At 32.0% G+C, this 26,111-nt stretch overlaps 1 protein-coding gene across 2 annotated transcripts; it reads left to right on the top strand.

Annotated features, from left to right (window-relative positions):
* The first annotated feature begins 2,172 nt into the window (after positions 1–2,172).
* On the top strand, positions 2,173–25,434 carry LOC127727989 (cytochrome P450 2U1-like). Of its 2 annotated transcripts, XM_052235137.1 has the most exons (9): positions 2,173–2,357; positions 7,658–7,735; positions 15,885–15,983; positions 16,598–16,691; positions 18,852–19,063; positions 20,120–20,248; positions 23,171–23,275; positions 24,037–24,171; positions 25,019–25,434. In XM_052235137.1, exons 1-9 carry the CDS (start codon positions 2,213–2,215, stop codon positions 25,363–25,365), a joined length of 1,344 nt encoding a protein of 447 aa, XP_052091097.1. In that variant the 5' UTR covers positions 2,173–2,212; the 3' UTR covers positions 25,366–25,434. The 2 variants fall into 2 exon arrangements, with proteins under 2 accessions (XP_052091097.1, XP_052091098.1); XM_052235138.1 differs by lacking the exon at positions 23,171–23,275.
* Positions 25,435–26,111: the final 677 nt, after the last annotated feature.

Genomic DNA, 26,111 nt, shown 5'->3' with positions numbered 1-26,111 from the left:
TTTTGCCTAAAACAGCTAAGGTAATATTTCCCCGGGGTAGAAAATCCTTAGTATTTTGAAAGGATAAAAATATTGTAAACATTTAATTTATAATTTTGACCATACCAATGATAAGCCATGTGCTGACTACTGGGCTGATATTTATTATATTTAATAATACAGTGTAATATATTTATATATTCAGATTTAGCTTTAGGATAATGGCAAAAAATTCAGAGCGAAGAAAGGGGACAGCAAGTTTTAGATGTAAGAATGAAAAACAACTGAAAATAAAATAGAAAAGACAAATTTAAACTTAACAATGACATCGTAGAAAGCAAGAAGTCTATTTATGAAGAAGAAAAAAGCAGAAACTTTTAGAAAGGTGGAAACAAATTGAAACAAAAAAAATGATTTTTTCTTGAAAGACAGAAATAAATACACGGAGTACTGGCCTACATACGTTTCGATTTGACTGTATAATGCATGCAATCTTGTTATAAATTATATCAATAGTGTGTCTCATTACAATATTCGGTCATTCACCAACAGTCTAATAGGAAACTCTCTGCCTGAACACACATTTTATATTGAGTGATCTGTAAAAATCTAACTCGAAAAATACCCTCAGCAGACGTCATGATTGTCTGAACTTAATTTTTAGTTGTATAAAGAAATTATTCATAAAACATATTTTTAAACATTGATAATTTTTTAATGTACAAGATTAGTACCAGGAGGGGGAGACAATGATGCAGCTTCAGATGACTTAAACGTTCGCCCAAGAATAATCCCAACATTTTCCAGACTGACCTTTTCATGATTTTCTGTGAAAGTTTTAGGCGGTTCAACATAGTTATTTCCTTTGTGTTATGAACACTGGCTTAAATGAACGAAGCAAATATAGTAGTTTTATAGCATGGTTTTCAACTTAACGCCTAAGATGAAATGATAAACTGGACGCTTTAAAAGACTTGTAAGCCAATCTTCCAGAGGCAAAATTACTAAATGCACCTTTTACTAAAAATGAATATACAATTGATTAAATGCATTTAGGTGAGAATAAAAAAGAGCAGGACGATACCTGGGACACATTCAAAACTGACAATGCCATGGCAAAAAACGAAAGACTACGAAATTACAAACAAGTTCACAAAACACTACTTAGAAAACTAAAGACTTAGCAACACAAACTTCATCAAAAACTGAAAGGGGGCGATGCTCTCAGATGCTCCAGAAGGTTAAACAGATCATGCCCCATTAGTGACATCCGTCGTGTTACTCCTATACAATACGTTTATGAAGGTGAAACCAACATTTATTATACTCACTAGTGTTCTTTTTACTTCAAAACAATATATTGTACATACAAAAAAAAATACTGGCTCTCTGAATTATATCGGGTTCTTTGTGAATACCGCATATTAACAAAAATTTATCCGTGGATTTATATAAAAAAATCTTGGTTCTTTTATCTACTCATTGGGTGAACTTCAATTGATCTCACCAGGTTGAACATTGCACAATGAAATCTTTAATATAATTTATTCAGTGTTTATGCATTCATTTCACTCCACAACTGTTGGTAAAACATTTACGAAAAGGAATTATATGCAAAAATTAAAATATTTAAATGCTTATTATTTAACTTGCATTCTTTAATGAGTAAAATAATAAATAAATTATTTTCTTACATTGTCACTATTACAATACCTATACATACGCAATGTCATAAAAAGCTAACATTAAATGAAAGGATGCAAGCTGGAGTTCAATGATTGGTACAGTGGGTATCGCGTTGGGATATCCCTGGTATCGTTTGCCTAATTGTCTTATCAAATATTTTCCATTTTTCTATGTATAATGAAAACTGGAACTAATTTCTATTACTTTTGCACCCTCTCCCCCCAAAAAAAGTTTCTGGTAGTTACTGGTTATAAACAGTATGTCATTTTATTTTTTTCTCTGGTAGAATTTTTCAATATCAACCATAATTCTTGATTTAATCGCCAAAGTTTGGCAGCAATTGTTCTTTTTTAATTTTTTTAACCACAAAAAGTTACGTTTCAGACTTGAAACACACTTATATACATTTGCTCTACGTGAAGTAAAGGTAAAAAATATTATCAATGACACATTTAAATGCTCAACTTCTATATTAAGATTATAAATATGCTACGTATATATATCTTTGTCAGTTCAAGGCCAATTCAAGTCGATATCTTTGAGAATTATGTCTTTAGTTTTATCATCATTAAATGTCCAGACAGTTCTTGTAGGAATAGTAGTTATACTTTTAGTGTATAAACTCTGTCAAAGATGGAAGTATAAGCTACCACCAGGACCATTTGCTTGGCCAGTCATTGGGAATTATGAAGGTACATATAATGAGTAAACATTATAAACAACATCAAACGTTGAGAACAATTAACAATATTATCAGTTTGAAACTGACAATGCTTCAAACAGCAATATTTTGTTCTGATAAAAATGTTTGAAAGCAAGTTTTAGACAAAAGACAATGGTTTATTTATTGATATGATAGTATGCGTGTACAAATTAACTACAAAGATAAAAGGAAGTTATATGTCTAGTCAATCTTAATTGTTTTCTGATCCATACGAAAATCTTCAAAATTCGTAAATTTTCTAAGTTGTCGTTGACTTGTTATTGAGTCACTTTTATTAGCTCACCGGGGCCCGAAGGGCCCCATTCGAGCTTATGCCATCACTTGGCGTCCGTCGTCGTCCGTCGTCTGTCGTCGTCGTCGTCTGTCGTCGTAAACTATTTCAAAAATCTTCTCCTCTGAAACTACTGGGCCAAATACCTTCAAACTTTAACTTAATGTTCCTAAGGGTATCTTGTTTATAAATTTTATAAAAGTTTATAAAGTTTTGATCAATCGACAAACATGGCCGCCATGGCTAAAAATAGAACATAGGGGTCAAATGCAGTTTTTGACTTATATCTCAAAAACTAAATCTTTTAGAGCAAATCTGACATGGGGGGTAAAATAGTTCAATTGGTCAAGATCTATCAGCTCTGAAATTTTCAGACGATTCGAACAACCCATTGTTGGGTTGCTGCGACCGAATTGGTAGTTTTAACAAAATTTTGCAGTTTTTTGTTATTATTTTGAATATTATTATAGATATATATAAACTGTAAGCAGCAATAATGTTCAGCAAAGTAAGATCTACAAAAAAGTTAAATGACCATAATTGTCAATTGTCCCCTTGAGGAGTTATTGCCCTTTAAAGACAATTTTACACAATTTGTTCATCAAGTTTGCTAACATTTAAAAATCCTCTCCTCTGAAACTACTAGGCCAAATACCTTCAAACTTTAACTAAATGTATCTTAGGGTATTTAGTTTATAAATTGTATCCGAAGTTTTGATCCATCGACAAACATGGCCACCATGGCTAAAAATAGAAAATAGGGGTCAAATGCAGTTTTTGGCTTATATCTCAAAAACTAAATCTTTAAGAGCAAATGTGACGGGAGTAAAATTGTTCAATTGGTCAAGATCTATCAGCTCTGAAATTTTCAGACGAATTGAACAACCCATTGTTGGGTTGCTGCCACCGAATTGGTAGTTTTAACAAAATTTTGCAGTTTTTTGTTATTATTTTGAATATTATTATAGATATATATAAACTGTAAGCAGCAATAATGTTCAGCAAAGTAAGATCTACAAAAAAGTTAATATGATTATAATTGTCAATTGACCCCTTAAGGAGTTATTGCCCTTTAAAGACAATTTTACACAATTCGTTCATCAAGTTTGCTAACATTTAAAAATCTTCTCCTCTGAAACTACTGGGCCAATTACCTTCAAATTTAAATTAATGTTCCTTAGGGTATCTTGTTTATAAATTGTATCCGAAGTTTGTATCCATCGACAAACATGGCCGCCATGGCTAAAAATAGAACATAAGGGTCAAATGCAGTTTTTGGCTTATATCTCAAAAACTAAATCTTTTAGAGCAAATGTGACGGGAGTAAAATTGTTCAATTGGTCAAGATCTATCAGCTCTGAAATTTTCAGACGAATTGAACAACCCATTGTTGGGTTGCTGCCACCGAATTGGTAGTTTTAACAAAATTTTGCAGTTTTTTGTTATTATTTTGAATATTATTATAGATATATATAAACTGTAAGCAGCAATAATGTTCAGCAAAGTAAGATCTACAAAAATGTTAATATGATCATAATTGTCAATTGACCCCTTAAGGAGTTATTGCCCTTTAAAGACAATTTTACACAATTCGTTCATCAAGTTTGCTAACATTTAAAAATCTTCTCCTCTGAAACTACTGGGCCAATTACCTTCAAATTTTAACTTAATGTTCCTTAGGGTATCTTGTTTATAAATCGTATCCGAAGTTTGTATCCATCGACAAACATGGCCGCCATGGCTAAAAATAGAACATAAGTGTCAAATGCAGTTTTTGGCTTATATCTCAAAAACTAAATCTTTAAGAGCAAATGTGACAGGAGTAAATTTGTTTAATTGGTCAAGATCTATCGGCCCTGAAATTTTCAGACGAATCGAACAACCCATTGTTGGGTTGCTGCCACCGAATTGGTAGTTTTAACAAAATTTTGCAGTTTTTTGTTATTATTTTGAATATTATTATAGATATATATAAACTGTAAGCAGCAATAATGTTCAACAAAGTAAGATCTACAAAAAAGTTAATATGACCATAATTGTCAATTGACCCCTTAAGGAGTTATTGCCCTTTAGAGACAATTTTACACAATTTGTTTATCAAGTTTACTAGCATTTAAAAATCTTCTCCTCTGAAACTACTGGGCCAATAACCTTCAAATTTTAACTAAATTTTTCTTAGGGTATTTAGTTTATAAATTGTATCCGAAGTTTGTATCCATCGACAAACATGGCCACCATGGCTAAAAATAGAGCATAAGGGTCAAATGCAGTTTTTGGCTTATATCTCAAAAACTAAATCTTTTAGAGCAAATGTGACGGGGTAAAATTGTTTAATTGGTCAAGATCTATCGGCCCTGAAATTATCAGACGAATCGAACAATCCATTGTTGGGTTGCTGCCACCGAATTGGTAGTTTTAACAAAATTTTGCAATTTTTTGTTATTATTTTGAATATTATTACAGATATATATAAACTGTAAGCAGCAATTATGTTCAGCAAAGTAAGATCTATAAAAAAGTTAATATGACCAAAATTGTCAATTGACCCCTTAAGGAGTTATTGCCCTTTAAAGACAATTATACACAATTTGTTCATCAAGTTTGCTAACATTTAAAAATCTTCTCCTCTGAAATACAGGTGAGCGATTCAGGCTCTTGAGAGCCTCTTGTTTGCAAGGAAAAATAGATTTTCATCTTGTTCAAAATATTGTCTCCTTCAGGAAAATTTAAAACATATATCATGTTATGATGTCATTTTGAATGTTAAGGTTCATGAGAACCTTTTCGCTAATATGGCCGTTATTACACAACAAATTTTACACGGAGTACAGACAAACCAGTGCACCTGGAAAAGTTTAAAGGTATGGCAGGAACTAGATAATTAAATTTTAAATGCATTTTATGTTCTAGAAAATTATAAACTTTTCTGGATTTTGCCGTTCATTTTTTTTTTCATTCCTGCAGAAGGTGCTAAAATAAACTAAGTTGGGAAAAGGGTTGAGAAGCTCCCCTCATAATAAATGTTGTGAATAGTATTGATTTAAAGAGACAATAGACGGATAATTGACATCTGCAAACAACAGGTGATTTTTTACTGTGTAACTGAGTGGACCGTATCAAATGAAACTCATGTGTTTGTTTATTTTGCTATCTTCTGCAGACTGGAAAAAGATGCACATCAAAATCCATGTAAGTTTTTAATTTTCTGAAACATTGACTACATATAACTTTTTTTTTGGTTGTGCAGGATGTATCAATACGCTACCACGTCCAATATGAATGATGTTGCCACGCACAACTCTCTTCAGGATTCGTATGTGGTCTGTTACAAGACCAAAAAAAGTCTGCCCATATCCAAAATACTCTCTTTTCGAGCAGTAGTCTAAATTTTAAACCCTTCATCTCGGTCGATCGACTTATTATAACCTACCTATAGGATTTTTTTTTTTGTTTATTTGTATTCGTCCTGAATATGCTTGAAATATTTGTCATTAGACGTTAAGCGAACAACAATTGAAATACATACAAATGAAAAATAGACATAAGAGAAAATAGAAATCAAATATATAGATAAAAGAAGTGTGTTTAGAAGACTGAAAACTTAAAAAAATACATCAAAATGAGTACTTTATGCTCTTAGGATCCTAACGTTTTATTTCGTAATAACGTTTCATGAAAAAAAGTAATCAGCATTTATTTATTTATTAAATAAATTCACATCTATACCCCGAGGGGTTGAAGGCATATGAACTATACATATAGATATATATAACAAAATGCAAAAAAAAAAAAAAAATATTACAGTATTATCATATACTGGTAGTAAAGAAAGTACTAATACTTGTGCAGGTGTAGTGTCCATTCTCATCAGTGCAAACGACTTTCTTAATGAATTAAACACTAAGCTGCATAATTTTAAATAAGAAGTAATTACAAGATATCATTTTTTATGGATGATTCCGTAAATCCTCAAGCTATATTACGTAAAGATTTATAAATTTCACGTGTTAAGAAAAAAAAAACGGGGGTTTCATCTTCAATACTGTGTCAATATTACAATGTTGACAGATCATATTTTCTCTGATTTCTTTTATATTTCTAAGAAATGTGTTAGTAATTTCCAAGGAAAAAAATATTTATAGAATAACTAATCGAAGAATTCAAATAGAGAAAAATATTCAACGAGTGACCGAACAACACATTAATTCACGAATGCGCGTAGCGCATGAGTTAATTATCAGTGTTGTTCGGTCACGAGTTGAATATTTTTCGATATTTGAATTCTTTGATTAGTTATTCTTTTTATTACATTGGCAAATGGCTTTTTTTATGAAATTAAAGTAGAAAATGTAAGGAACTATATCTTTTTCTACGCATTCACAATTTGTTTTGATCCGACGTAATCGACGTCTTGACAACGCCTATTGTTGTATGACGTCAGAGGAGTGAAATAACCACGTTTATTTCACATGTGAAATTATCGGTTTTTATTTCACTGGGAAATCAATGTAATTCATTGCAACCAATGTAATAATTCCCTATATTACTGGCTAGTATCTATCTATTGATATATATACAACTTATACATAAATGTATACCTCATATATTTAGACAATGAAAATGGTATCATTTTTTTAAAATTAAAATTTGAATGCACTTAAATTTATCATTTTATTAAAGCGTTACCCTTGTCCGTCCGTCCGTCCCAAAAAATCCGTTCTCCAACTATACTTTGCCTCAACCAAATGTTATGAAACACATATCAAGTTCGACTTTAGGTGGCGTCACTATTACCGTTCTCGAGTTACGCCCCTTTATAACGTTATATGCAAGCGGTGCATCAACTGTGCCCCATGGACACATTCACTATTTATTTTCCAGAATAATTTGAGAAAAAATCTATATATTGTTGTTTCCTATCTCAGTGTCTATCCTCCTACAAATTCTCCTGGTTTAACTATTGTTGTTTAACTAAATTTATTTTCTTTATCTTTCAGTTATTAGAGCAAAGTTTCTACACGAAATATTTGCAACGTATATAAAGACTTATGGACCTGTCTTTACCGTTCAATTAGGTAAAGTACTTTCTCTCTTTATCATATTTTGGCAACCACCAAAATTTGTATTCGTTTGTAAGAATGCACGCCTGATGAATAAAAAAATGGCATCATTGAAGGTTATGGTGGTACATAACACTACAGGGAGATAACTCTGTAAAAATCAGCCGAACATTTTAATCACGCTCTTTTGTTAAGGAAATATTAAGCTTCTCAATGATCAAAATTAGTGTGTCAAACTGCTATATATCCAAGGAAATTTTTCCGATAAAGTGCGTGGTTCAAGTTTTCTGAGATTTTTATAATTTTGTCAAAGGATCAAAATAAATATTTTGTCAAAATTTTATGAAAATTAAACGAGTCAAATTAATTTTAGTCAAGGTGTTGGGTACCACCTTAATCGGGATTCTCGGAGTCCAGTAGTTTGTAACAAATTATGATAAGTGTATATCAATGTTCTTATAGGTGGCACGGTAGTATTTCCTGGCCCATAGGGATAATGATAGCCTTTTTAGAATTTTCATCACTTTCTAAACACTGTCCAAAATTCGACATACAAAGTAAACTGAAGTACTTTCATTATAATATTCAGAAATGAATTTGAATATGTATCATGACCGTTTACTGTTTTTGCTATTTTCATAAACCTAAGGCCACTAGTGCTTTTAGGTTTTTTTTTATCATGCAATGAATACAAAATTAAAAAAAATTCTCAAAAATTCATTTTCACCTGTATGTAAAATTATTTCATATTTTTCTACACCGCCTTCATCCCTCAGTTTGGGAAAGAATGTTCAGTAGATACTGTATTTTTTGTCCAATCACACTGTTCAGATACATTGACTTAAGTAGGGTACACAAAAGAGCAACCTAAATTCCGGAATGTAAATACTACCGTGCCACCTTAACAAAGACATCACAAACTTGAAACCAGTCATGACTCCTATGATGCATAGTCGTCTTACTAGGAAACATACTATAATAAAGAATACTAGTCTGCATTTACTTCTTACCCAAAAAAAATAAATAAAAAATTATACCCCTACCCCAGCTAGCAGATTTTCACTTTTTTTTCATCTTACCACTTTTACTTAAGGAGTGAACAAAAACCAAATATATAATGTTTCAAGTCAACACAGAAGTAAAACATGGTGATTCAGGTGGAATTATTGAATTGCCAACTCTATTTCTAGTTAATCTGACTGAAAGAAACAGTATAAGTACTAAATCATGAAAAAATGTAGTAAAGTCCATTCCACATTTTACAGCATGCCTTACATTCCTTTAAGCATTGACAGATTATGTAGGCAACATAGCAAGATTCTTTAGATGGCAGTTAACTATTATTCTAAGATCTTTTGAAAATACATGTACTAGAATATATCTCTAAGTTGGCTGTTTGTCTCTTTCTCATATATACATTAAGTTAAGTTATGCCCTCTTACATAATCAGTTTACCTTGTTTGTGCTTTTCAGGATCAGAAAGTTAAAACAATTGATGACATTTGCATAAAAAATCAATAAACTATTCAATCTATCTAACAAACAATCATAATCACATTCTTTGTCCAAAAAAAATGTCTTATCAATGCAAAGAAACCCCTAATGCTAACTCTATTTCATCTAAATATGAGGACTAATTGAATGAGTAAGGACCCCTTAACCACTTACTGGTCTTTAAAAAGCTCATTCTGGTGTCATGTTACCACAGAACTACAAATCAAACCTAAAGAAAACTAGTATAGCTGTACTTGTGTGGAAAAAAATAAAACATTATGCACTTTATTTAATTCGGTGAAAACTATAGGACGTACAGGCAACTAAAATATGTCGCTTCTCAAATTCCAGTGGTTACACATGTGTCAAACACTGCAAAAAGTTAAAGCGAGCATTTATAATTAAAAATATATTGCAAGTTACATTAAAATTATAAAATTCTACCTTCTAGGTAAACTTTGACATTATTACCCACAGATCAGGCAAAATTTGCTGAATCAGCAATTTTCACTTCAAGGGGTGGAATTTAAGGGCTGTTCTTATTCTAGTTGTCCTTAATCAGCTGTTTATTAATAAACTTACAAATTCAAACGGTAAAAGAAATACCTTTATTAATTTAGTGTACATCATATATATCCCAATTAAGGTGGCCCGGTAGTATTTTCTGACCCAAAGTGATAGTGATAGCCTTTTTAGAATTTTCACCACTTTCTAACACTGTCCAAAATTCTACATACAAAGTAAACTGAAGTACTTTGATTATAATATTCAGAAATGAATTTGAATATGTATCATGACCGTTTACTGTTTTTGCTATTTTCATAAACCTAAGGCCTTTAGTGTTTTTAGGTTTTTTATCATGCAGTGAATACAAAATTAAAAAAAAAAATCTAAAAAATTCATTTTCACCTGTATGTAAAATTATTTCATATTATTCTACACCGGCTTCATCCCTCAGTTTGGGAAAGAATGTTCGGTAGATACTGTATTTTTTGTCCAATCACACTGTTCAGATACATTGACTTAAGTAGGGTACACAAAAGAGCAACCTAAAATCCGGAATGTAAATACTACCGTGCCACCTTAACAAAGACATCACAAACTTGAAACCAGTCATGACTCCTATGATGCATAGTCGTCTTACTAGGAAACATACTATAATAAAGAATACTAGTCTGCATTTACTTCTTACCCCAAAAAATAATAAATAAAAAATTATACCCTACCCCAGCTGGCAGATTTTCACTTTTTTTTCATCTTACCACTTTTACTTAAGGAGTGAACAAAAACCAAATATATAATTTTTCAAGTCAACACAGAAGTAAAACATGGTGATTCAGGTGGAATTATTGGATTGTCAACTCTATTTCTAGTTAATCTGACTGAAAGAAACAGTATAAGGACTAAATCATGAAAAAATGTAGTAAAGTCCATTCCACATTTTACAGCATGCCTTACATTCGATTAAGCATCGACAGATTATGTAGGCAACATAGCAAGATTCTTTAGATGGCAGTTAACTATTATATTAAGATCTTTTGAAAATACATGTACTAGAATATATCTCTAAGTTGGCTGTTTGTCTCTTTCTCATATATACATTAAGTTAAGTTATGCCCACTTACATAATCAGTTTACCATGTTTGTGCTTTTCAGGATCAGAAAGTTAAAACAATTGATGACATTTGCATAAAAAATCAATAAACTATTTAATCTATCTAACAAACAATCATAATCACATTCTTCGTCCAAATAAATTGTCTTATCAATGCAAAGAAACCCCTAATGCTAACTCTGTTTCATCTAAATATGAGGACTAATTGAATAAGTAAGGACCCCTTAACCACTTACTGGTCTTTAAAAAGCTCATTCTGGTGTCATGTTACCACAGAACTACAAATCAAACCTAAAGAAAACTAGTATAGCTGTACTTGTGTAGAAAAAAATAAAACATTATGCACTTTATTTAATTCGGTGAAAACTATAGGACGTACAGGCAACTAAAATATGTCGCTTCTCAAATTCCAGTGGTTACACATGTGTCAAACACTGCAAAAAGTTAAAGCGAGCATTTATAATTAAAAATATATTGCAAGTTACATTAAAATTATTAAATTCTACCTTCTAGGTAAGCTTTGACATTATTACCCACAGATCAGGCAAAATTTGCTGAATCAGCAATTTTTCACTCCAAGGGGTGGAATTTAAGGGCTGTTCTTATTCTAGTTGTCCTTAATCAGCTTTTTATTAATAAACTTACAAATTCAAACGGTAAAAGAAATACCTTTATTAATTTAGTGTACATCATATATATCCCAGTTAAGGTGGCACGGTAGTATTTTCTGACCCATAGGGATAGTGATAGCCTTTTTAGAATTTTCACCACTTTCTAACACTGTCCAAAATTCTACATACAAAGTAAACTGAAGTACTTTGATTATAATATTCAGAAATGAATTTGAATATGTATCATGACCGTTTACTTTTTTTGCTATTTTCATAAACCTAAGGCCACTAGTGCTTTTAGGTTTTTTTTTATCATGCAATGAATACAAAATTAAAAAAAATTCTCAAAAATTCATTTTCACCTGTATGTAAAATTATTTCATATTTTTCTACACCGGCTTCATCCCTCAGTTTGGGAAAGTATGTTCAGTAGATACTGTATTTTTTGTCCAATCACACTGTTCAGATACATTGACTTAAGTAGGGTACACAAAAGAGCAACCTAAATTCCGGAATGTAAATACTACCGTGCCACCTTAACAAAGACATCATAAAATTGAAACCAGTCATGACTCCTATGATGCATAGTCGTCTTACTAGGAAACATACTATAATAAAGAATACTAGTCTGCATTTACTTCTTACCAAAAAAAAAATAAATAAAAATTATACCCCTACCCCAGCTGGCAGATTTTCACTTTTTTTTCATCTTACCACTTTTACTTAAGGAGTGAACAAAAACCAAATATATAATGTTTCAAGTCAACACAGAAGTAAAACATGGTGATTCAGGTGGAATTATTGAATTGTCAACTCTATTTCTAGTTAATCTGACTGAAAGAAACAGTATAAGTACTAAATCATGAAAAAATGTAGTAAAGTCCATTCCACATTTTACAGCATGCCTTACATTCCTTTAAGCATTGACAGATTATGTAGGCAACATAGCAAGATTCTTTAGATGGCAGTTAACTATTATTCTAAGATCTTTTGAAAATACATGTACTAGAATATATCTCTAAGTTGGCTGTTTGTCTCTTTCTCATATATACATTAAGTTAAGTTATGCCGTCTTACATAATCAGTTTACCTTGTTTGTGCTTTTCAGGATCAGAAAGTTAAAACAATTGATGACATTTGCATTAAAAATCAATAAACTATTTAATCTATCTAACAAACAATCATAATCACATTCTTTGTCCAAATAAATTGTCTTATCAATGCAAAGAAACCCCTAATGCTAACTCTATTTCATCTAAATATGAGGACTAATTGAATGAGTAAGGACCCCTTAACCACTTACTGGTCTTTAAAAAGCTCATTCTGGTGTCATGTTACCACAGAACTACAAATCAAACCTAAAGAAAACTAGTATAGCTGTACTTGTGGGGAAAAAAATAAAACATTATGCACTTAATTTAATTCGGTGAAAACTATAGGACGTACAGGCAACTAAAATATGTCGCTTCTCAAATTCCAGTGGTTACACATGTGTCAAACACTGCAAAAAGTTAAAGCAAGCATTTATAATTAAAAATATATTGCAAGTTACATTAAAATTATAAAATTCTACCTTCTAGGTAAACTTTGACATTATTACCCACAGATCAGGCAAAATTTGCTGAATCAGCAATTTTCACTCCAAGGGGTGGAATTTAAGGGCTGTTCTTATTCTAGTTGTCCTTAATCAGCTTTTTATTAATAAACTTACAAATTCAAACGGTAAAAGAAATACCTTTATTAATTTAGTGTACATCATATATATCCCAGTTAAGGTGGCACGGTAGTATTTTCTGACCCATAGGGATAGTGATAGCCTTTTTAGAATTTTCATCACTTTCTAACACTGTCCAAAATTCTACATACAAAGTAAACTGAAGTACTTTCATTATAATATTCAGAAATGAATTTGAATATGTATCATGACCGTTTACTGTTTTTGCTATTTTCATAAACGTAAGGCCACTAGTACTTTTAGGTCTTTTATCTTGCAGTGAATACAAAATTAAAAAAAATTCTAAAAAATTAATTTTCACCTGTATGTAAAATTATTTCATATTTTTCTACACCGGCTTCATCCCTCAGTTTGGGAAAGAATGTTCAGTAGATACTGTATTTTTTGTCCAATCACACTGTTTAGATACATTGACTTAAGTAGGGTACACAAAAGAGCAACCTAAAATCCGGAATGTAAATACTACCGTGCCACCTTAACAAAGACATCACAAACTTGAAACCAGTCATGACTCCTATGATGCATAGTCGTCTTACTAGGAAACATATTATAATAAAGAATACTAGTCTGCATTTTCTTCTTACCAAAAAAAAAAATAAATAAAAAATTATACCCCTACCCCAGCTGGCAGATTTTCACTTTTTTTTCATCTTACCACTTTTACTTAAGGAGTGAACAAAAACCAAATATATAATGTTTCAAGTCAACACAGAAGTAAAACATGGTGATTCAGGTGGAATTATTGGATTGTCAACTCTATTTCTAGTTAATTTGACTGAAAGAAACAGTATAAGGACTAAATCATGAAAAAATGTAGTAAAGTCCATTCCACATTTTACAGCATGCCTTACATTCCTTTAAGCATCGACAGATTATGTAAGCAATAGCAAGATTCTTTAGATGGCAGTTAACTATTATTCTAAGATCTTTTGAAAATACATGTACTAGAATATATCTCTAAGTTGGCTGTTTGTCTCTTTCTCATATATACATTAAGTTAAGTTATGCCCACTTACATAATCAGTTTACCTTGTTTGTGCTTTTCAGGATCATAAAGTTAAAACAATTGATGACATTTGCATAAAAAATCAATAAACTATTTAATCTATCTAACAAACAATCATAATCACATTATTTGTCCAAATAAATTGTCTTATCAATGCAAAGAAACCCCTAATGCTAACTCTGTTTCATCTAAATATGAGGACTAATTGAACAAGTAAGGACCCCTTAACCACTTACTGGTCTTTAAAAAGCTCATTCTGGTGTCATGTTACCACAGAACTACAAATCAAACCTAAAGAAAACTAGTATAACTGTACTTGTGTAGAAAAAAATAAAACATTATGCACTTTATTTAATTCGGTGAAAACTATAGGACGTACAGGCAACTAAAATATGTCGCTTCTCAAATTCCAGTGGTTACACATGTGTCAAACACTGCAAAAAGTTAAAGCGAGCATTTATAATTAAAAATATATTGCAAGTTACATTAAAATTATTAAATTCTACCTTCTAGGTAAGCTTTGACATTATTACCCACAGATCAGGCAAAATTTGCTGAATCAGCAATTTTCACTCCAAGGGGTGGAATTTAAGGGCTGTTCTTATTCTAGTTGTCCTTAATCAGCTTTTTATTAATAAACTTACAAATTCAAACGGTAAAAGAAATACCTTTATTAATTTAGTGTACATCATATATATCCCAGTTAAGGTGGCACGGTAGTATTTTCTGACCCATAGGGATAGTGATAGCCTTTTTAGAATTTTCACCACTTTCTAACACTGTCCAAAATTCTACATACAAAGTAAACTAAAGTACTTTCATTATAATATTCAGAAATGAATTTGAATATGTATCATGACCGTTTACTGTTTTTGCTATTTTCATAAACCTAAGGCCACTAGTGCTTTTTGGTCTTTTATCATGCAGTGAATACAAAATTAAAAGAAAATCTCAAAAATTCATTTTCACCTGTATGTAAAATTATTTCATATTTTTCTACACCGGCATCATCCCTCAGTTTGGGAAAGTATGTTCAGTAGATACCGTATTTTTTGTCCAATCACACTGTTTAGATACATTGACTTAAGTAGGGTACACAAAAGAGCAACCTTAATTCCGGAATGTAAATACTACCGTGCAACCTATAAGTAACCTGCGCGATTTGTTTCAGTCTGAAAAATTTCATCTTTTCCTGAACATGCGGCAATTATGATCGGACATTTTAGATAAAACATCACACGTCTTCTTTTCCTATTAGTCTGTCTTTGTGTTTACAAGTTATAATTTTCGGTCTGTAAACGGAAAACGATTGTACATGTACAAAAACAAACAAATTTCATATGTCCTGTCATTGATCATGAAACTATAATTTTTCTTTTTTGTTTATGTTTTGCATATGTTTAGTTTAGGTTTAGCTGAAACTTGGAACCTTTTGTTTATTGTTTTTCTTTTTGTAGCTGAAATATCAGTTAGTGTTATTGGTAAATGATTATTTTCGTGCAACCTGCTACATGCGTTTTAGTGCTTGAAGCCTATTATTCACCGTTTTCGTGCAAATTGGTAAAAATTCAACGTGTTAGTTAATTTTTAAATTTTTTTTGGTAAATAGTAAAATGGTCATTTTATTACCCATTCATCCATGGACATACTGTTGCCCCCTTTACGACCCTCATTGTTGTAAAATACTTTTTATTATTTTATAGGACCATTCCAGATGGTTGTCTTAAATGACATTGAGTCAGTAACAGAGGCCTTGGTAAAAAGAAAAGCTGACTTTGCTAACAGACCTTATCTACCATCACGTGAGTGTGTTAAAAAGTGCATTTCTTGGGAGTCCAAAAAATTATGACGTTTTGGAAGGGGATTTACATTTTTGCATGTAAGCCTTCATTTAACGATCTGTAAAAATCTAGATCGAAAAATAATCTCAGCAGACGTCATGATCATTTGGACTTAATTTTTAGTTGAATGATTGACGAGAAATATGAATATTCAATATATGATATTTAGCTAATGTTGGTGCGGCCTCACTCGTCTAAACTCAGTAGATCTTATTCCTGCATCTAGGGATAAAGGAAAGTAGCGAATGCCGATTGGGTATTGCCTGCTTGAGTACCCTTGTTGCCAACATTTTGTACGTATTCTCAAACTTACAACTTAAATTATTGTTAAATTATATTGTGACTTCAATGTAGAGATATAAAAAATACAGACAATGATGACAACTTTTAATGAGCGTATATTTAGTGTTAACACTTTTTGAAATGATTTGGAAATAAATCATATTATTAAAACACCACGTGGATTGGTGTTGTCTGCCAATCAAAATAGTGAAATCCTTATTTTAAAATATCTATATAATATATTATAAAATTAAATATTTTTTTTCATATTTTCACTATGTTACTGTCCACAGTCGTCAAGTTCTCAAATGGTAGAAAAAATATTGTTTTCGCAAATTATACACCAACATGGAAATTACACAGGAAAATTGCAGGAAAAGCTTTCAGGTAATGAAGTAAACGACTACGAAGTTAAATTATAGAAAAGTCTGTTTAGTTCTTACATAGCTTTTTAATTTAGTGAAATTGCAGAAAGAACTCATTTCAAGTGCATATTCCATTGAACAACAAAGGTTTATCTTATCAATTTCAGCCTTCTATAACACCTGATATTTATGTTTGTTGTAATTGCAATTGATATTGCAGCGATGAGAAACGATATTGGGAAAAATTACAATATGTAATTTGTTTAAAAAATATTACAGTAAGAATTGTTTAAAGGCGACACGATTTTCTAGTCACAAGAGGATTTATTGCGAATAAATGTGATGTATAAATAACGATTTTTTATGCCAAAAGCCTTAGATTGCAGTTAACTCTTTTTTCGCTCAGCATTGTTTTCCTTTCTTTATACTTGATAAAAAGATAAACGATAATTCAATACACATCCAACGACTTATTTTGGCACATTGTTATGGCTTTCATTTTAATCCAGATCAAGTTTTGTATTCAAGATAAAACTTTTTTGACAGACAGTATTTGGCAGGTAAACACTTAGAAGAAGTTCTTCACACCTCAATGCATAAATGTCTACCCCTGATGGCTGAAGAAAAAGAGGAATTGACCTATTATTGATTTGATGGTGTTTCATATACTAAATAGTGTCTGCTTCGGAAAAAGGTTTGGAAAAAGGGTGGCATATTTAAGTGTCACAATAAAGATTAAATATCTATTTCAAGTGTGAAGAAAGACAATATAAGTGCGTTTCAAGTTGAACATGGTGTCCGTTAGGTTAAAACATTTTATGTAATAACTCGTTTCCGGATTTATGTTCAGACTGTTGTCAAAGTACTCTTTTATATTACAAAAACAACCTTAAACTAAATACCTTGAAATTATGTCGTACTTTCGACGATGTATGACCGGTCGATTATTTCATCAGTGATTTTTTTGTTGTGTCTAGAAAACACCGGTTCCTTGAGATAAACTGCGAGTACTCTAAGATCGGTACTTATTGTATTTTTGTTTGTTTTATGCTTCTTACAGATCTGATGAGGCAAACCATTTCCAATTGTTTTTTGTAGTTTGTTTTAATGGTGTGCTGTTATCACTGTCCAAGGTAATGCGAGGGTTGAGTGCTCACACACATGTTTAACCCCGCCAAATTCTTTATGTACTTAGCTCTAGACAGGAGCCTGCAACTCAGAGGTTGTCATTTTTTGTTTATTGTTTTGTCAGAAATCATGCCTTTGGTGTTCTCGTTTGAATTGTTTCACACTTTGACGTATCGTGTCCTTTCAAAACTGACTATAGGGTATGGGTTTTGTACATGTTTGAAGACCCTATTGTGACCAATTTATAGTTTCGTACATTTATTTGATTTGGACTAATTGTCTCATTGGCAATCATTCTACATCTCCTTATATTTATGAAGCTTTGTTTTGTTTCTGTCCTTTTGGCTTTGATTCTCTGTATTGTTTTACGTAGAACTTGCGCTTTTTGCCTAGAACGTAACTAACGAGTGTTATTTCAGAAACACGTATCGGACACAATTGTATGTTATATCCAGTACTCATGTCTCCTAACTCAAATAAAGTTTGAACTTTGAATGCCCCTCGAAGGCATGGGACTACAACCCTTTTTTTCCTTTTGATACGATTTTCAATGGTTAAAGCTGGATCTCCATTTCCCAGGTATTATCCTCCTCGAATCGATCAACTGATGCACCCGCCCCCATCTCCCCAAAGAAAAAGATTTTCTTTCGTTTAAGTGAATAAGTTGAAAACCTCATACAACACGTCAATCTATATAAAAACGAGAAACGAGGAACACCTATGAACCACACCGACAAACGACAACCACTGAACAACAGGCTCCTGACTTAGGATGTCTTTTTAAGAAGATTTTGCGGTCTTTTTCGATATTTAATTTTAAAGTCAGATAATGATTTCGAACTTCGATTTTAAATCTGTATACGATAAATTGATTTTCAATTTCGATATCGTAATTCAACTTAAAGAAAGGGAATATTTTCAAATTGGGGTCTCGAATGATCCTTTCAGTCATTTGCTCTTGTGGTGCGTGCAAGGGAATAAATCTGTATATGAAAAAAGGTTTATACACATGGATATGTAAATTCTGAAAATAAATAAAAAGACATCATTTTAGTACAGAGTTAGATGACCCGGAATTCCAACACCTCATGAAAATAGACAGGGAATTTACTGAAATGATCGGAAAGGGTTTTGTGGAAGACATGTTTCCAATTATGCTTAAAATCTGGACAACCCAAAAATACAGAAAAATCACGGAAATATTTGAAGAAACCACAGAGATTTTTAGACAGAAACTTAAAGAGCACGAGAAATCGTTTAATCGAGGTAAGTATAGGAGCAAAGAGGGTATGATTCAAAACCATTAAACACAAAGACTTATTCTCCTGCAACCAAAGTAAAATAAATATTACGTTTTTTTGTCATTTTGTAAACAGACTGTTGTGACATCTATTTCAATGCAAAAGGGGTGAAATGTAGATCACAGATTGGTGAGGCAGGTATGAAACCTCCGATAAACAATGAAACCTCCACGTGTAATGGAAGATTAAAATTCACCTCAGAAGTAAACCCAAGTCCCTGTTGCATGAATTAAACACGAGAGTTAGCCAATTTTGTAGAAGATGCTACACCCTTATGAGTCCACAAATTGAATTATATAAATTTGGAATCGTAGTTGAGTTTGAAGGTAAATTTTATATCTACTTCGAGCCAGAAGTCTTGGTTCGGCGAGATATGAAAATGCTGATGTCCCTCATCCATGTCACTACTCTGTAAGAAATGTCACGAAAACAACACTTGGTCTTATTGGATATTGAGTAAAGTTACTTTCAAAAATCAATATAAATTGATTACTGTTTGGGAGTTATACCCCCTTGGAAAAGATAATGATATGGAAATTGACATTAGCGCTCTGATTGTAACATTTCTCATAAAGGTTTTATGAAATGTATGTGAGAGGTTTATATCGGCAATATCTATAACTAGTTTAAATAATAGCTGATGGAGTAATTGTTGGGACTTATACTCCTTGGATGCGTGAATTATCTTGTTAATCAATTTTGCAGAGCAAGACCAGTTGGAAGTCGGCATGGTTCGAAATGATTTTGGAAGTTACGCTTTTTGAAATGTAAATAGAATTAAAAACCAGCTTTGCAAGCGCTCTTGTACCTGAATTTCTCATTGTAGTTTAATGGGTCTATTGTTTTAACGGAGCTTCACACCTTTGAAATGTAATTGATTTTGAAATTTCTTGTATACGGTCTTGGGACATTGGGTACTCTGGTCCAATTTGATATGTCCTTTGCATCTCGGTTTAAACGTTACATTTCCTGTTTATTTTTAAGTAATATTGCAAATTAAGTTTCACTGGATTATTTGTAGATAACATCCGAGATTTTACTGACTCACTGATTTTAGCAAGACAAGAAGCAGAAGATGAGGAAGACAAAGAAGTTATATCACAGTTAACGGACACACATCTCGTACAGACCTTATCAGATATATTTGGCGGTAGGTTTTTAATGAGAAATGACAGTCTTTTTCCTGTTTTAAATTAAGGCAATAGTATTTTACCGGTGTTTTAAATTTAGGCAACAATATTTCACCAATGTTTTCAATTCAAGCAACAATATTTACTGATGTTTTTAATTTAGGCAACAGTAATAAACGATGTTTAAACTCTGATAACTTATAAATTTATTTTTAATATACCAACCAAGAGGAAGTCGCCTGAACTTTAAACCTTACAGCATGAATAATCCCCTCATTATATTTTGGTCGCTATCGGTCGCTTCATTCAAATAGACTGTGATCCTGGCTGACTGCTCGACAGTAACCCATAGCTGGGATCGGGACTAAGTTGAATGAAAATGATTATTGGCTCATATGTGTCACAGAATCATTCGAGTAAAGCAAAACTGGATGTACCAGGTCAGATTGGATTGACATGGGCAATAGGGTTAGGCATATGGCGTTTAAATAGAAAATTTAATATAGAGCTGAACCAATGGCAAATGCAAATCGATATATTGCACTTAAGCACATGAGGTCTTTGTATATGTATACCAAGGGGATATTGAATAAGCCATAAATTAAAGAAAGGGTCAAAACCATGGTCAAATGAAATAAAGACAATCAAGATTGCTACGCTGTATCGAAATGCTGCATAATGAGGATTTAAATTGTGTGTTATTGTGATACGATAGTCAAAATATGGTTAAAGTCCCATTACTCAAATAAAAATGGTCAAAACAAAATGACGGTTTAATGTGGTCAACTACACATGATGGCAAAAAACCTTAACAAGTATGAAGGCTTTATGCCAAATGGTATCCGAGAAGTTGCATTCACAAGGTGACACTATCATATCCAGAAATCAACGCCACTTTGCTTATTTGAATATTATACTAAAGAAATCGGATACGGGTCACGGAAATTATATTGAAATGATAGGGAATTTGGAAAAAAATGTCTTTTTTAACTTTAAATTTAAGTGATAGACATCTTGTTGGGACAGAAAATAAATATGCACAACAATATACACCATTTAAACGAAACATAATGACTGTCGTTGAAAAAATCAAGGTTCCTGAGCTATTTTAAAAATCGAAGCGAGAGGCTTTTAACATTGCAGTATAAAATACAGGCTAAAATGGCTGAAACGTCATATTTGCAAACTTCGTGTTGAAAATTGGCTAACAAGGTCATTACAAAAACAGGTTGCGGGGATGAAACTTGAAACTTGAATGTCCAAAGAATAAGCAAGTCCAAACCTTGTATGTGTAGTCGTTGAACTCTAGGTTCCCACGTAAAGTTAAAATGCCCCTATTTCAAGAAGAATAAACTCACGAAAACACGAAAAATTCACTAAATTCGCGTTCATCGTTTTGATTTTATCCGCCTGACAACTTTACGGAAATATCAGAGTGATTATAAACAAGGACTCTGTGACGGGCAACTTATAATACCTGTGTTTTAAAGATTTTAATAATATCAAGCCAGTCCAGTTCAAACTATTATCACGTGATACAATTCTCATTTACATATTATGAATATTAATTAGCAAAAGTACTACTAATATCTGGCCATGTTACAATGCTAAAGATATTGTCATAATCCCCTACCTTGCATAAAAATGTTCAGATTAAAATGACAGTCTAATATGGCGAATTACACATGATTGCAAACAATCCTAAAAAGAAGCCGGGCTATAGTGTCAGAGGAGTTCCATTCACAAGGTGTTGTTACAATAACAAACAAACAAAAATAGTCCCAAGTCCCATAACCCCCGTCCAAATGGTCGAATCAATACGACGGTGTAATATTGGCGCCTACACATAAAGGCAAACAATAGTACCAAGAATAAGAGCCTTTTGACATTTGAGGTCACAAGGTGTTACCGTTACAATGCTTAAAAAAATCGTAAAAAATGAGCTAATTAGAATACAAAATGGTCAACTACACATGATATCAAACAAACCAACCATGTATGCGAGCTTTCTATAAAACAATCTCAGATGAGTTGCGTTTACAAGATATTATTGTTATAATACTTGAAAAAAGGCATAGTCTCCTAACTCTCGTAAAAATTGTTAGATCATGTAATACAAAAACTGCTTACACACTTATAGAACATGAGTTCACTTGTTTGTTTTAGTGGGGTTCAGGTATTTTCAGATATACAGCTTTCATACTTGGTAGGATTATGTCTTGATATTCTCTTGACCATGCTATATTGTCATTTTGATTTAACAATTTTTACAGGAGTTAATTTACCGCCATTTTAATTCGACTATTTTTACAGTATTAATGCGACTTCGACAAGTTTTTTTTAAAAGTATTGTAACAATAACACACATTGAGAACGCAACTCCTCTGACTGCTCTTATATTAAGTAGGATTGTTTGCCCATATGAGTAGTTGACCATATAATATCGTTTTTTAGTGCCGCTTAATTTTTTACTCAATGGTAACTTCACTGATGAGTCTATTGTAGGCGAAACGCGCGTCTGGCGAAAAATATTTCAATCCTGGGATCTATGATGAGTTTATTTGCATTATTTAATTAATTACTTTATTGTAAAAAGTTAAACCCTGACGGGTTAAAATGCAAACATAAAATACACATGTGACAAGAAATATACAATACATGAAAAAAAGTGTAAAACATGTCAAGTTAATCTTAATAATATATATATAAGTATATAGATAATTGACCTATGTGGACCTTATTTTCGCAATTCCATGGATTCCTCTATATAGCTTACAACACTAGACAAAAAATATCTTTATTGGGATCTAAAATAATTTAAAGTTTAGAGTTTGAGTCAATCTGGTTAAAATTAGTATAATGGGTTTCAATTGCATTTATAAGGGTTTTCTAATATTACTGCTGATTTGGCAATGAAGGAAGTTGTTAATATTTTTTCAAAGCTGGTATTGATACTTCAAGAATCACTTTGTATTTTGGTGTATGTTACATGGCTGGATTACCCGAGATACAAGCAAAAGTTCACGAGGAGATAGACAGAGTAGTTGGTTAGTATTTTTGGCTGGATTGAGAAGCCTTATGTAATCATTTGATTTGCTAAAAATAAACTATTCGATTATTTTTTTTAATTTACAACAGAAAACTTGCCATGAAATAGTTCCTTGGTCTTTTGCTATCGTTTGATTTTTACTTCAAATAATGTTTCTTTATGATAGAAACCGTGGAGAAGAAGGAGGAAATTAAGTGTTTAATAATCGTTTCGAAATTGTAAATTATTGCATGAGATTGAGAGTAATATTGTGTTACATCCAGATTTTAAAATTATAAGATATAATTTCATTATTTTCATTATTAAAAATATCGAGTAATGTTGTGTTACATCCAGATTTTATAATTTTAAGATAATAATTTCATTATTCCAGGAGGTAAAAAAATAGTGCACTGCCAATATGTTGTAATCAATATGTACATGAAATTCTGAATTTATGACTGACGAGTCTTATGCAGACGAAATGCGCGTCTGGCGCACCACATTACAACTTGGTACAACTAATTATACATAAATAAAACACAAAATAACAAAACAGGACAGCACATTTTTACACGCCCTGAAGGCAACTGATGCACACTTGTGTGTATTTCCGCTGGTCTACTCGTCTTTCAGCTTCCCTATGACATTCTAGTCGCATTTTATCAATAAATACAAATCAGAGCTTCCTTAAATTTGGTAGCAAGCTTCCTGTGAGCAAGATATAATGTGAACACATTATTAGTCTTAAAATATTACAATGCTATCTTTGTTAAATAGGCAAAAACAGATTACCAGGTGTGAGTGACAGAGAAAATCTAAGTTTCACAGACGCTACGTTACATGAAGTCATGAGGCTTGGAACGGCTGTTCCAGTTGGAATACCACATTCAACGCTATGTGACTCAAAAGTCGGTATGTTTGATTTTTTTGTGACGCAAATGAGTAAATAAATAAATAAACTTAAATTCAAGTCATTTTAATGAAAACGTTGATCTTTTTAAGAACTGATTCTGATGGACAACAATAACTAGGATATATAACAAACGCTAAGATTTCATGTTCCTTTTGTCAACATCTCATTCCATTGTGTAATCAAGTTGATACGATTTACCAGAGCTTCGTCTCGATCAAAATGACATTGTAACACCCCTTTCATATATTAAACATGTCGTAAAATGTCATTCCTAATTTATTACCGGTCAAGTTCCAAGCTTTTACACTGTCTACTAGGTGTTCCGTTTCGCTTTGTTTGACTATTTACCCTGTCTACTCGCCCAAAAAGAATTCAATTTGCTGACGACGTGGTTTATTTAATTAATTATATGTGACATAACTGCATTTGTGTGAAATATAAGGACTTATACACCATGAACACGTATGGTGACACAAATGCAGTAATCAAATATTAAATGTAATTGATGCTGGTCATGGTCATTTGAAAAATCAATCGTTTTTTTCATAGCAATTACTAGACATGGACACATTGATAGGCGAATAGAAAATAACATGTGAATAAAGGTCACTCTAAATTTCACATGAATTTGATTTCTCAAACGTTTGCCGATTAAATGTTGTTTTATTGTAACTACAAGTGAATTACGATGACATAACTATTCAAATTTATTATCTATATATATTTCAGGTGTGGTGTATTTTTTAATAGAAATGTTACTGTGATTAAGGTTCTCTATCTTATAAATATAAACAAGTAAAAATGTTAACATGCTTTTTTTCTCTCATCTGTTTATGTTTATATTAGGTGGATATGATGTCCCTGAGGACACAATCGTAATGATCAACCACTGGGCTTTACACCATGATCCTAACTATTGGAAAGATGTTGATAAATTTGATCCAACAAGATTCCTAGATGAAAAAAACAAACTTGCCAGGAAGCCAGAAAGCTGGCTACCATTCTCAGCAGGAAGACGTGTCTGTTTGGGCGAAAGTGTTGCTAAACCTGAGCTACACATTATGTTTGCTTCAATTATGCAACGTTTTAAGATATCACTGCCGGAAGGTACAACTCCAGAATTAGAGATTGCTGGAGGAGGGACTGTTGCCCAGCCTGCTCCTTTCAAAATCATTGTTGAAGAACGAAAATAAGGATATAATTTTAAAAATCGACATTTGTAAAGTGTGAAGAATACTTTTATATTAAATGCTAATATCTTTTTTTAGTGTTATATTGTACGTTTTCGTTATCAATGAAAACATGAATAACGGGAAATTTGAGGTCTACGCCAATGAGACTGCATCCCAACGACACAAATAACCAAACGATATCTTTCTATTGATTTTCTACTGTCACATTTGATTGATGCATATTATTCGCATTAAAATTCAAATCAAACAAGGGAATGCAGAAAAGGAGATTCTGGAAATAAACCTCAGAATCTTACACGGTACTGCAACGACAATTCACTTATGGTCATATATAATGAGAGGAGGATTTTTTTTATCAATGCTTCCAAGATCAAGGTCATAGTAAATAAAACAAAATGAAATTCGTGCAGAAAAGGATTTTAAAAAAAATACCCGACATTTGATTCGAACTTAACTTGGTATGGTAACATATTTTGAGGATAAGTTCACTATTGATTCTTAAGTAAATACGTCAAGTTCATACTTACTAAAAATAAACCAAAGAACGTGCATGTAGGGGTTTCTTGTTATTGTTTTTGGGTTGGTATATGGGTTTACATAATGGGAAGATCCAATTGTTCGTGCCCTTCGTCGCGCTTCTTATTTCACAAGGAAATCTAATTGCCAAGTTCTTAGTAGTGAAAGTTTTTCCGATTAGTTATTCCATGCAAAGACGGGACGCCAGTTTTGCCTTGTGGGATGTATAA

This window comes from Mytilus californianus, unplaced genomic scaffold (genome assembly GCF_021869535.1).
Source record: "Mytilus californianus isolate M0D057914Y unplaced genomic scaffold, xbMytCali1.0.p SCAF_2, whole genome shotgun sequence".
NCBI lineage: Eukaryota > Metazoa > Mollusca > Bivalvia > Mytilida > Mytilidae > Mytilus > Mytilus californianus.
This window is presented reverse-complemented; position numbering and strand designations above follow the sequence as displayed.

Excerpts from the sequence above, each read along its gene's own strand:
- LOC127727989 (XM_052235137.1), top strand. The coding sequence starts at position 2,213 with ATGTCTTTAGTTTTATCATCATTAAATGTCCAGACAGTTCTTGTAGGA. Across the intron at positions 2,358-7,657 it reads AGTCATTGGGAATTATGAAG|TTATTAGAGCAAAGTTTCTA; the intron begins GTACATATAATG and ends TTTATCTTTCAG. Across the intron at positions 7,736-15,884 it reads TGTCTTTACCGTTCAATTAG|GACCATTCCAGATGGTTGTC; the intron begins GTAAAGTACTTT and ends ATTATTTTATAG.